This window comes from Anomalospiza imberbis, chromosome 3, assembly GCF_031753505.1.
Source record: "Anomalospiza imberbis isolate Cuckoo-Finch-1a 21T00152 chromosome 3, ASM3175350v1, whole genome shotgun sequence".
NCBI lineage: Eukaryota > Metazoa > Chordata > Aves > Passeriformes > Viduidae > Anomalospiza > Anomalospiza imberbis.
The window spans coordinates 52,880,893-52,893,959 of NC_089683.1; the positions used below are offsets into that span (position 1 = coordinate 52,880,893).

The 13,067-nt window shown below is 48.1% G+C and overlaps 1 protein-coding gene across 1 annotated transcript; it reads left to right on the forward strand.

Moving 5' to 3' along the window:
• Positions 1-1,738: 1,738 nt before the first annotated feature.
• On the forward strand, positions 1,739-11,745 carry HEY2 (hes related family bHLH transcription factor with YRPW motif 2). The gene is made up of 5 exons (XM_068184392.1): positions 1,739-1,981; positions 3,155-3,233; positions 3,340-3,423; positions 6,037-6,118; positions 10,986-11,745. The coding sequence occupies exons 1-5, from the start codon at positions 1,899-1,901 to the stop codon at positions 11,669-11,671; spliced, it is 1,014 nt and encodes a 337-aa protein (XP_068040493.1). The 5' UTR covers positions 1,739-1,898; the 3' UTR covers positions 11,672-11,745.
• The last annotated feature ends 1,322 nt before the right edge of the window (positions 11,746-13,067 follow it).

The window sequence follows — 13,067 nt, forward strand, 5'->3', positions numbered from 1 at the left end:
TTAGTAACTCTGCAAATACGGGCATGAAAAGGATGTCCCGGTAGGGCAATGAGGCATGAAATCCCGCTGTTCCTTTACATAGCAGCAACATCCACATGAAAGGGCGAACACCCGACGTGCCACCAAATATAATTGCAGAGATGGCGGATGTCGGTTTACAAAAGAGCTGGCGCCGGTTTCTCATTCGCAACGGCCCTTGCCGCACGCACACCCGCGAACGAACCAAACCACCTGTACCTTCCACGAGATTTAACCGAGTGGAAAACTGAGTCATTGGTACCGTCGGCTGCTAAATATAAAGCAGCCAGGGCAAACTCCGCCCGCAGGCAGAAGCGGCACCGGCGCTGCCGAGCGGGGCCGCGCCGGGAAAGGTGCCCGCTCCCTTCGGCTCAGCGAGCTCGCAGCCTGCACCGAAAGGAAAGCCGGACTCATCGGCCCCTCCGGCCCTTCTTTCGTCCCGACCCGCCGTGCCTCCCGCCCTCTGTCCGGAGCAGCATCGTGCTGTCGCCGCCTGGAAACCCGGAGAGGCGAGAGCAGTGCGGCCACGGTGAGGGTCGCGGGGCCACGCCGCGCTGAACGGGAGACTCTTGGCCGATCTGTCGTTTTGCGGCGACGCCGGCAGCTGCTTCCCGCTTCTCTCTCCGGCAGGTGCTGCTTGCCGGAGCCCGGCTCGGGCAGCCGCAGCCCCGAGCGGCCAGGCGGGGCGGCGAGGAGACTGCCCCTGTCCCGACAAGGCACCGAGTCGTAGCAAGAGCAGCCCCCTCGCCGCTAGCCTTCAAGTCCTCCGGGCTGCTGAGCGACCGCGGCTCCGTGTGCTGCCGAGAGCCAGGATTAAGGCGGAGGTGTCCAAGCTGGTGCCGAACCCTCCCCGCCCCGTCCCGGCCCCTCTCGGCCAGCGTCCGACAGCAGGGGCGGGAGAAAAACTTTCCTAGGACAGTGGCAAAGGGGATGGAGGGGGGAACAGGCAGACAGGGGCAGTCACCACAGTTGAAAGATTAAATTTCTGCGGAGAACATACCACCCCGAATGTATTTTGTCAGGAATCCGGAATTTGAAAACACATACAAACGAGGTGGGGAAATCCCAAATAAAAGTAAAATAAAACCCGCCTGGTACAGATCCTCCGGTAAGCAAAACGCTAAACTTCAAGTCGTTCCCAGCAGGGATTATCGCTGTGCTTGGCTCCCGGCCCTGCAAGCGCCCGCTAGCCATCGGCGCGCCCGCGGAGCCCAGCGGGACGGGGCGGCCGGGGACGCACCCGGCCGGGAGGGATTTATACATTTCCAGGGACTTACACCACTCTCCAACGCGCGCTCATGTGCCCGATAACACAACTCGCGGCACCGAAAGAAAGGAGACCGGGGCTGCTGCCACCGCCCAGGGCTCTGGAGCGCTGGGCAGGGCGCTGATCTGGCTCGTGTGTTACGGGCGGAGGGGAGCAAGATCTTCCCAAATGCCCGGTGAGAGATGGACGGCGGGGCGACCCCGGCCACCCCTTTTCGTCCGACAGCATCGGAGGGCTGGGAATCCAGAACTGCTCCGTCTCCCCGCTGGGAGAGCTCTGAGGATGCTCGGAAGCCCGTACCCTTCCCTCTCCGGCCCCGTGCCGGCTCCGCTCCCTGCCTGCCGTGAGCCGAGGGCGGCGGGGCCCCCGCCGGGCGGCCGCCCGCTCCTCCTCACGCCTCCGCGCCACGGCGGTGGGCGGCCCCCGCCCGTCACCCTCGGCAGGGCGGGCCTTGCCGGGGGCGGGCCGTCGGGCTTGAGGCTGTGCCGCGGCGTGGGAAAGAGCCTCAGAGAGGGTTTGCTCTGCTGGCGGCGCGGAGTCGTGCTGTGCCGAGCTGTGCCGTGCCCGGACCCCCCCCGGATTTATTTATCATTGCCCCCGCGCCGTGCACACGATGAAGAGACCTTGCGAGGAAACTACCTCAGACAGCGATATGGACGAGACGATAGACGTGGGTAGCGAGAACAACTACTCGGGGTAAGTGGGGCAACCCCGGGGCCGCCGTCTCCGTCGGTGGCGCGGGCCGGGGTGCGCCCCGGGCTGGAGCAGGGCGAGGGGAGACCCGGACACTCCCTTGGGATGGGGGTGGGGTGGGCGGCGGCCCTCCGGGGTCAGAGGTGTTATGTCCCCCTCTAGGTCAGCTGGCAGCTCGCTCATCGCCCCCGAAAAATTAGCCCCGCGCTGGGACTGCCTGAGCCTCGAAATTACGCGCAGCACTCCTGTAGCTTTGTGAGCCACCGGGCTGCGGTTCATTAGCTCCGCTTGATTTGCCATTTGCAATCAGACCTTTTCCAAAATCGCTCCTGATCAGGCCGAACAACCTAAGGGAACCGGCGCCAGTGGGAAATGAGCCGTGGAAAGCTGCTGGATCCTCAGCAGCTGAACTTCAGCAAACCCGCCGTGCGAGCCGAGGGCGAGCAATGGTGTTGACCCAGGGAGGGTCGGGCTGGGCACGCTGAGGGGCTTCAGGGCTCCTGCTGCCAATTTGGAGGTTCATGCACCAGAGCCCTATCTCGTTCTCATCGGTAGATAAATAAGTATTAAAAGATACTGATTTTTTTTTTTTTGCGCGCTCATGATGAAATAAGAGCGGCTTCGTATTTGTGGGTAGTATCGTTTTAAAAGCAGATTTTGAATTCTGCTCCTGCTACTGGACAATGCAACAGAGCCAGGCTGAGCACCTGGCATCGTACTTGACCATCTACTGACTGTGTGGCAATGGGCAGCAACGTCAAACCCCAGCAGGCCTGGCAGAGGTTGTGTCATCGGGTATGTCCACTTACCACTGCTGTTGCCATGTCGAGATGGTTCATGTGGATTTGGGCCTGGTTCTTCAGCCTGTACTTGGTAGGCAGGACTTTATATGCAAAGAAAATTAAATCTGTGCTGGGTAGTGAACTGTCTACAGAAAAGGACTTTATTTCCCACAGAGTGTTGGAAAATTCAAAATGTCAATTCAAAATGTATGCTGGGGCAGTCAAAACTGAAATGCATTGCTATCTTCAAAAACACTGTGCAATGCAAGGCACATCTTAAAAGCATAGAAAATGGCCTTAGAGGGACTATGCATCTGTAATATGGTGACCTAAGGTGTCGTCAAAAAGTGGTGTCAAGTTGTGCAACACCTGACGTACTTTTATTGTTTCGCAGGCAAAGTAATTGTTCTGTCATTCGATCAAATTCCCCAACAACAACATCTCAGATCATGGCCAGAAAGAAAAGAAGAGGGGTATGTTTAATTTAATTATTTTTGCATCTGAAAGTTTGCAAGTGTGCTGTGATTTTGCCCTTCATGTATATAAACTTAATGTGTTTTGGTTTTTTTTTGGGAATAGATTATAGAGAAAAGGCGCCGTGATCGTATAAATAACAGTTTATCAGAGCTGAGGCGGCTTGTGCCAACTGCTTTTGAAAAACAAGTAAGCTTTTTTTTTTAATATAAATTCTGTATCTCATCTGGCGATGTTAGTTCTCTTGTAAATCTCATTAAAATAATACTGTATGTGTCCTGATTTGGCACAAAGCAGGCATTTCAATAAAATGCTTTGTTGTGGCAAAACTATTAGAAACATAATTCATTATAAGGCTGAAAAACATTTCCATTCTTTGGCTTGTTTTTCCCTTAAGGGTAACTGTGTTCATGTTGCCTCTGTTCTTTCGATGAATTCCAATAGTGGTTTTGTTAAAAATGTGCTTTACTCCATATTAAATAAAAAATAATAATACACAAACAAAACTCCCCAAACCTGAATGTAAAAATAGCCTTCTGTCTAAATCTTTAAATATAATTTGCTTTGCTGCTACTTTAACAGACCTTTTCTTTTTTCCAATCTATACTTTCTGTTGCAAGCGAATCGGTCCAGTTTCCTGAAAAGGGAGCAGACAGTCTAGATTATTCATGTTTTAAGATTACTCTTTAGAACCAGTGCATTAGGAGGTAGAATAGGCCCATGTTTGTCAGCTAGTGAAGTCAGTGATATATGCAGACTTTCAGTGAGAAGGTATTTAGTAGGAAGTCTGGAAGGATCCAGTTAATTTTGGCTCAGCTCCTTGGTCATGAAATTACTGACCAAGAGCTTAGAATAGAATGTTTTGTAAAAAAAAAAATTAAAAAAAAGGCATTTTGTTTTTTTTTCCATTCAAATTATTTTTTTCCATATCTTGAATTTTATTTTTTGGGCTTTGATTCAATATTCAGCCTTGTTCCTGTTTTGCTAGAAGTGTCTGAAGATCTATGGATATATGCAACTGACACTATGTTTCAATAAAAATGAAACATCTGAAAATAAATAACCTGACTGCCTTGTAATAGTAAAATAAAAAACCCCAGAAAGTAAAACCTGAGAGCAGGATTGGGAGGTGCTGAATATAAGTGGTAACTAACGTGGCAAACACCACACTGTGTTAGGCCTGTTTCATCCCTGGCCTGAGCAAAAGCCGGCTGAAAAAAATAAATTCGAAGTATTGGTTGAGAGCATCACTTGTGTCACCTGCAGTATGGTTTTTAGTAACTAGTATTTGTCACAGTGCCCTTCCGTTCGTTCTGGCAAAACAGTGACAGGGATATTTTCAGCTAGATACACAGGGGCAAGAGACAACAGTTGTTTGTACCATTTTATTGTTTATTTCTTGAAAACGACAAACATTATAAAACAAGTCCTACAGAGCCTTTGGAAATTACCCAGCACCATGCAGTTTTTAGCTATTAGTCACTCTCACAGAGACGGCTTGTACTGTGTCTATGGAAAAGATGAAGTCTGAGAAAACTACAGGATGTAGCTTCATGTAAAATGGGGAATTCTGACCAAAAATTCACACGCACATCAACGTTGGTGCATTGAAAGCAGTAAGCAGATTGAAAAAAATGCATTGCCATAAAAATGAGCATGTTCTGTATTTGAATCAGAAAGTCCTACCGTTTTCCCACAATATGCCAAGGACAAAGTCATCAGTCCTTGCCCAGCTCCTTGACATTCAACTCACTGGAGTTTCCAAGTTGGAGGTTTAGTTTCGCTTCCACCTCCCTCCCTCCCCAAGCCACCGTGCTGCTCCCAAGTGTGGCAGAGATGAGCGCTCTGAAGCACAGCTGCACAGCGCCGGGTAAGCTTTGCCCAGCTCAAAAATGTGCAACCTGGGTGAAGCCGGCTGAGACAGTGAGGTGGCCCAAATGATAACTAAGAGAAAAAAAAGTGGCTCACAGGATGTGATTCACTGGTGGCTGCAGCTTGCATGGCCCTGATTTTAACTGATGCCAAGGGATGGCCTCTTGCACTGGAATAACATTTGTGTTGCCTGGGTGTGTTCCAGATATCCAAGGGAATGGTACCAAGCAAAATAGTTATATTTATACATTGATATATTAATACTATCTTTTGAGTTCTATTTTGTACTTTTTCAACTACTCTTGTAGCTCTGTGAGCCACTTTTAGTGTCAGAAAAGATTTTTACTGACAGAGGAGCTACACTCTTTCACAGTATTTAGTCCTTGCAAAGTAGGCCTCTCACTAGCTTAAAATACTGCGGACTGTGTGGCATTTTTTTCAGTCAAAAAATGAGAATGGAATATTCAGCAACCAAATGATACATTGCAAATTAACAGGCCATGAAGAGAGGGACAGTGCTGGATGTGTGTCCGCAGGGACACCTACTGGTAATAGCACAAAAAGTAACGTTGCAGTAGGGTCCTAATCTGTGGCCACAAAGATCCGTCCTGCCAGCTCTCCACTTGAGTTTGTTGTTAAAAAGGAAGTCCAGAAAGTTACGTATTTCTCTTGTTTCTTGAAGATGTCATCTCTACACTACCTTCAAGGCCAGAGCTGTGCTGAGGTATAGCCCTAATAAAGGGAAATTAAGGAGACAGTATTAGTCCTTAGACCAAGTCTGGGAAGCAGATGCTCACGAAAGAATTAAGCAGAGAATGTCCTAATGATAGGGGAAATTGAAACCATAAGGCTGAGCTCAGTGGAAAGTATATCAAATTAAATTTTCTACTACTTGTAAGCCTTTATTTATATGTGTCTCTTATCTGAAAGGGATCTGCCAAATTAGAAAAAGCGGAAATACTGCAAATGACAGTGGATCATCTGAAGATGCTGCAGGCAACAGGAGGGAAAGGTAAGGAGCCAACAATTTTTTCTTCTAATATTTGGGGAAATCTCATCAAAAAAGTGCTTTGAGGAGCTGTGATAGGCGTTTCCAGATTAAAGCAGTGGAAATCAATGCTAATGGCAGGATTGAACTCGTGGGAAAGAGCTACTGGGACAAAAGAAGCACTTGACCCTGGGCTTGTGTTTGCTTTCATAACACTGTGGGAGTAAAGGCTTCATTCACAGGCAGCCCAGTGAGAGATTTGTTTGGGGTTTCCAAAGAGCACTGAAATCTGCACAGGGAGACAAAACAAATACACAAACACCAAACATAAACAGGAGGTTTGTGGCAACAATTGTGTAGCAAAAAACCTGATGCTAAACCTCATTATTGAGCTGCTATACTGAAGGAAGTGAACAGAGAAGAACTTTAATTTATGTTTAAATATTTTCTTTGTTCTGGAAAGACTTTTCAGTTCCAGGTTAGACCATCTCATTCACCAGAACAAAACTCAGTCTTGCTCTGTGCAGCTCCAGGTACGTGAAAAAGCAGGTGGGCAGGAATGCTCTCTGCACTCACAATTCTATGCTATATTTGTGTGTCAGAGGCCGACATAGCTCCCTGTTAATGGGTGCTGGCGTGATGCAGTGGCTGCACTTGCTGACCCATTAGATCAGCCGAACGCCGGGAGTTGAGCGTACCTCTCTTGTGCAAGCTGACAGTCCCAAGGCTGGAGGCCAAATGGTTACAGCCACCCACGAGGTGTTCTGTGTAGTCATGATTTTGGAACTTATTTGGAGCTAAAAATTTTCTGGCATTCCATAAGCATGGTCCCACGTCTCGTGCCATCGACCATGATCATGCCTTGAATTGTTGTAATGGAAACCACCTGATTCTTCACTCACCCACTATGCCATATAGGTAATGGCTGGAAAATAAACTGCTGGTTTCTCTCTCTTACTTTTTTTTTGACCAAAGTTTTTAGTGCATGACTGAATTATGCTCCTCTTAGTACCTTGCAGCAATTAAAAAACTCAGCTTAGAATCAGTGCATGCCCAACAGCAGATGGCTATAGGAAAGCATGTTAAGGGCTGGTGTTCTGTTAAATGTGAAAATTAACACCAAGCTTACATACTTTTTTTCTAAGTGTTCAGGAGTTTTTTCTAGGAGTCCATTTAAACTTAAAAATTTATGGGTAACTTTTTTGATAAGAGATGAGAGGAATTTTATTGCCCATCAGGTAACAGACATGTCTCTTGATTAGTCAGAAAATGTGCAAAATATTAAAAGAAGGTTAACATATATGTAAAAAGTCCTTGAGAAAGCACTGTAGTTGCTAAAGATACACTCTTGAAAGTGAAACGCCAGAATTGATCATGGTTATGCAGTCTGTATTCAGGTGATTCAAATCCTCTGTGTGTCCCAGTGATGGTGCCTTCTTTGAGAGTGTGGTTGTGTGCTGGTGTTCCACAAGTTCTGTCTCCCTCGGTGCATGGAGCACACAGTGACTGGCTACTGAGGGAAGTGGTGGCTGTTTTCGCTTCATCCTCCCCACGCGATGTGTGGCTCAGCTATCCCAGCCTGACCCCCACATCACGCTGCACATTGTTCCATTGTTCCTCTGAGGAGCTGCAGCAGCTCCCACCCCTACAATGTTTGCACCGACAGCAGGACAGCCAGGAGGTGAACCCAAATGGAGACGCAATTTATCAGGAAGCTTCCTTCCCTGGCTTCCCCGCCCAAAAAAAGTATGCAGGGGAATTTCTTATAAATGGGTCAGGTCAGGTGGCTAAGTGGGGCAAGGGATGAAATGCCTGGGAAGGGAGCTGCGGGACAGAGCGATATGTTGGTGGAGCCCAGTCTCTGGCCCCAGTTGGACAAACTGGATGTTGTTAGCAGTCCTATGTCGTGCAGTCTGTTCTCTTCCTTGGTTGGTCTCTGCTGCCATGTCTCTCCTGCCCCAGCTGACACCGGCATAGGTGTGCCAGTATGGGAAAGGATGAAGTGTTGTGGTGGGGGGAGAGGCAATGCAGGCTTATTTCTGCAACTGTCTTTTACACCATGATCCACAGTGGGTGGCCCATCACAATAATACCGTATCACTTCACAAATACTACAACTTTATCTGCTCCTTCTGTCCTAGAGATAAGAATAATCTCACTGCACAGATTAAGAAACTGTAAGAAAAAGAGGTTTGAGAATTAGTACTGGGCAAAGTTTAAATCTGCATTTCCTGCTTGCTTAATGTTTTATTTTGCAATCTAGCTAACAGTTTTAAATATAATTTCTTAGAGTATTTTTAAAGTAAATATTTGTTTTATTTGTATTTATTTCCAACTTTGTAATTCATCTTGTGCGACAGAGGGTTTTTTTTTGTATCAGAAAAGGAGTTTCATCATTTTCACCAGGAGCAAACACTTATTACTGCAGAAAGGAGAAATGGGTTCTGATACCCATATGCTGCCCTGCATTGAGGACTGTCCTCTTCCTCACATAGAAAGGAGGACATCCATGATGGGGAATGGGTGGGACTTGGCAAGTCGAGGTGGGGTTGGCCACCACTCAGCACACTGATCTCGAGGTGGGCACTGCGGGAAAAAAAGCCCAAAATGGCTTCTGCCCCTTCTCTGCTTTTCAGAGCTGCCTGAGGCAGGCAGATGCCTCTCAGGTCCTGAGCAGACTCTGCGTTACTGCCACCCTAACGCAGGGGTGGATAGTGGTCGCCTATTGAGTTATTATTTTGAGTTATTGAGTTATTATTAACTCACACTGAGTTATTATTTTGGCCTCAGGCCAGGGCTTTTTGCTGATGGTGCAAGCAAGCACAGGGGAGGAGTGATTTGTCAACAGTGAGTTGCTTGCAGAGAACTCAGTGTGGTTTTATTGCAGCTACAAATTTATCTTGAGTGAGTGACACCTGGGTCAGTGCATGGGTTCATGTAGCTTAAGTGACCTGTATGCAGCACAGGTGGGTTATCAGGACAAATGAGGTAAAACCAAGAGTTCCTGTTCACTACAAAACACTGGCATGTGCTCATGGTGGAGGATGTTCTTGGGTTGGGAAAGAAATGAGAATCAACATTTTTAAATCTCTCTCAGAAGGGGGAAGCTGTGAAGGGGAAACCGGGAAAAGATAACCATCAAAATATAATGGAGCCTGGGAGTCCCAGATCTCATCTAGCCTCTGTTTTCATGTCTCGGCCACCATAGGAGACTGAAAGGGAGCCAGGATCACCAGGGCTTTGGGATTGCTTGTCACAGAGCCAGCAACTCAGACTCAGGGGAAGCTGGTGACAACCACATCCCCCACATCTCTTCCAGTCCGGAGGGAGGGAGGCCGGGAAGCCCTGGCTTGAGCCGAGTGCTCTGAGGACTCTCTGGCTGGCTGACTCGTGGCCAGAGCTGGGAAGTGGTTCTGGCTGTGCGTCAGCCCCTCTGAAGCTGCTGGAGGTCCTGGAGCCTCCGGCACAGAAGCAGTCCCCATGCCAGGCTGACTGGCACCCGAGAAGGTGTCCTGCTATCCCACTGCAGCTGGCGCGCCTGGCCTTTGTCTCTCAGGAGTTCACTCAAACCTTTGGTCGCAGTGGACCTGGCAGGAAGAAAGCTGTGAGGAGTTAGCACTTGTGGACAGGAGCCCTCAACTCCTCACAATCTGCTGGCTGAGCCAGAGTTTCACTCAGGTTCAGATGAGCAAGTAGGCATGCAGGAAAAGCACCATTGTGATTTGGCAAGATGGAGTGTATATCGGGCAGGGGATTTGGAGCAACACAGATAAATGTGCCTGAGTTAATTCTCTAATGTGGGCATGCAGTGGCAGAAACACTTTTGTCTAGCCTGAAAATTGATTAAAATTAAGAAAGCCATCTAAAGTGCGAGCATTTTTCAGAAAGGCCAAGATTATTTCATGACAGAGTACAAGGCATTCCTGCCACGTTCCACCATAAGAGGGGCACTTGATCTTTATATACTGACACACATCACAGTCATGCATACCTAAAAATTTTCATTGAAAGTGAGAGGAAAAACCATGCCAACTTGGGAGTGGATAGGATATTACTCCCCCAAGGAGACAACATTTAAACTAAAATAGGAAAATTCCAAAAAGTGGAATAGGTTTTTGTGGTTGAAGAGCTGCCACTTAAACACAAGATTTTATGCTCAGCCCTTTTAGAAAGGGAGTATCTTTTCATATGCATTTAATAAAACTTTTTTTTCAAATGCTTTTTTGTCCCAAGCCTATGGAGCTCCAGTTGCTGTTTGTTGAAATACCTCATGGGCCATATGACTGTCAGTCTTCCATGTCCAAATTAGTGATGGCATTACATAAAACGTTTTCTCAGTAAAGCTTTTTATTGTGTGTGTGCAGAGTCATCACAAGATGTTTTTTGTTTGTAGTTAAGCAACATCGTATGTCATATTGTCTTAATGACTCTGTGAAGTAGATGGGACCCCAGCAGCAGCTACAACAACTATCTCACAATGTCAAGAAATAGTTTGAAAGCATTAGGATGGATGCCAGTGTAGGGAAGAAAAGGCAGGGTAGTACATGCAAGCTCTCTGATCTCCAGCCTGTTTCTTTGTGTGGATAAGCATCTCATTCACACATACAGGATCAACACTGCACTGTAGCAGCTTGCTGAGGAATTTCAGGAGAGGCATCATGTATCTTTTAAAGTGTCTTATGGATTTATTTCTTTTCATTTGTATGTTGTGTGCATGAACAACTGCAGCCTATTACATTACAGCGATGGTCAAAGAGATCATTTACGGACCAGAGAACAAACTTCTGTTGCACATCTTAACTCATAATTGGCAAACAGGAAACGCGGTGGCTGAGCCAGGACTGGGTTGGCCAGCTCCACATTCAACACGTATTTTGCCCTCCCCTTGCAGGTTATTTTGACGCTCATTCCCTGGCCATGGATTTCATGAGCATCGGCTTCCGGGAGTGCTTGACAGAAGTCGCGAGGTATCTGACTTCGGTGGAAGGTCTCGACACATCCGACCCCCTGCGCGTTAGACTCGTGTCTCACCTGAGCACCTGTGCCTCTCAGAGGGAAGCTGCTGCCATGACCTCCTCCATGGTCCACCACCACCACCACCACCCCTTGCACCCTCACCACTGGGCAGCCGCCTTCCACCACCTCCCGGCCGCTCTGCTGCAGCCGAACGGACTCCACGCCTCCGATGCTGCCCCATGCAGACTCTCCTCGGACGTGCCCCCGCACGGCTCCGCCCTGCTCACGGCCACCTTCGCCCACGCCGATGCCGCTCTCAGAGTCCCCTCCGCTGGCAGCATCGCTCCCTGTGTCCCTCCTCTCTCTACCTCCCTCTTGTCCCTTTCGGCCACTGTTCACGCCGCGGCAGCAGCAGCCACGGCTGCAGCCCAGAGCTTCCCCCTCTCCTTCACCGGCACCTTCCCCATGCTCCCCCCCAGCGCGGCCGCCGCCGCCGTCGCTGCGGCCACCGCCATCACCCCTCCGCTGGCCGTGTCAGCCACTGCCAGCCCTCAGCAGGCTGCCACCGGGGGCGGCACGAAACCCTACCGACCCTGGGGGACTGAAGTTGGAGCCTTTTAAGTCTCCCCGCCACACACACCTCTTCCCACTCCAGCTCCCTCCTCTGCCTCTCAGCACACGCGCATGTGCTCACACTCCCCGAGCGCAGACATCCCCGCACTCACACCCAGCCCCCGGGACTGGGATGTCCTCCCTGCTCAGCCTTCACCCGAAGGGCCTGAGGAGTGCCGGCGAGCCCACCGAGGAGCAGCGCGATTATCCTCACTGCAGGTGTTGGAGAGGACATGGGGAGACACCTTCTTCATCTTCTTCATCATCTTCTTCTTCTTCTTCTTCTTCTTCTTCTTCTTCTTCTTCTTCTTCTTCTTCTTCTTCTTCTTCTTCTTCTTCTTCTTCTTCTTCTCCGTTTGTCTTGCTGGAGGCACCTTGAGGGAGCAGCAATGGCTTTCCTAACAGTGTGACCATATCGGCATGTAGAGGTTTCCTGCAACATACGTAGAAATGCGTAGACATTAGAACTAATAGTTCTCCAGCCATGCATCCTTGTTTGGCAGAGAGGTGAGGGATTGCATCCACGAGGTCTCCCCAGGCTAGAAAAGGAGTTCCAGTTTCATAAGTGCCTGACATTGAAAAAATTAATAAATAAATATATATATGTGTGTGTGTGTTCTGCTAAAACAAATAACATTGCACAGGTATGGAAATGGTATGGGAGAGAGGTGAAATTCTGCATTCAGCTTCAGAACTAGGATGCTTTTCCAGGGCAGATCATGCTCTTGAAGGGGAGAGGTTTTTTTAGCCAAAAGATTGCTGAGGAAGAATGTTTAGTTTGACAGGCCTAGTTCTCGCTTAGTTCACTTTCTTTGTACAGACTTGCCAAATTGTGACGTCTAGCATAGCATTGGCAAAAGCAATTATCTTATCAGTGCTGGGATTAATGAACGTTTCACCATTGCCTGTGAGCCCTGAGGCACTCATTTTTATGGCTTAAACATGGTGCTAGCTCCTATCTGCACAAACGCTGAATTTGTCATGCACCCAGAAGTAGCCACCTATTGAAAGTGTGCGCACTTGGATACAGTTGATTCATGCCAATACAAGAGATTCAGTGTTGTAAGAGTTCAACTTAACTTATTTAGCTGTACTGGGACACTTACTTTTAGCTGATTCAGTGCAAGATCCCTCTTCTTTTCACTATAAACTTCTGGGAGAATGATCACTCTGGGTATGAATGAAGTTATGGTAGGGACGATTTTTAAATTGGCTATTAACATGCCAACATTGTAATGTGGGTTTGATTCCAAACCAAAATGAATGTATTAATGGGATGTGAGTAAATTATTTTGTCAATACCCAGATAACTAGTGCTGCATAAAATGGTTTGCTTTCATTTTTTATTACAGTGACTTAAAATAACCTAAGTATTTTAATACAACCAGTCAAGAACTAGAGATTT

Bases quoted from the DNA above. Each gene is read 5' to 3' on its own strand.
- HEY2 (XM_068184392.1), top strand. From the start codon at position 1,899: ATGAAGAGACCTTGCGAGGAAACTACCTCAGACAGCGATATGGACGAG. The intron at 1,982-3,154 runs GTAAGTGGGGCA...ATTGTTTCGCAG, and splicing joins AGCGAGAACAACTACTCGGG to GCAAAGTAATTGTTCTGTCA. The intron at 3,424-6,036 runs GTAAGCTTTTTT...CTTATCTGAAAG, and splicing joins CAACTGCTTTTGAAAAACAA to GGATCTGCCAAATTAGAAAA.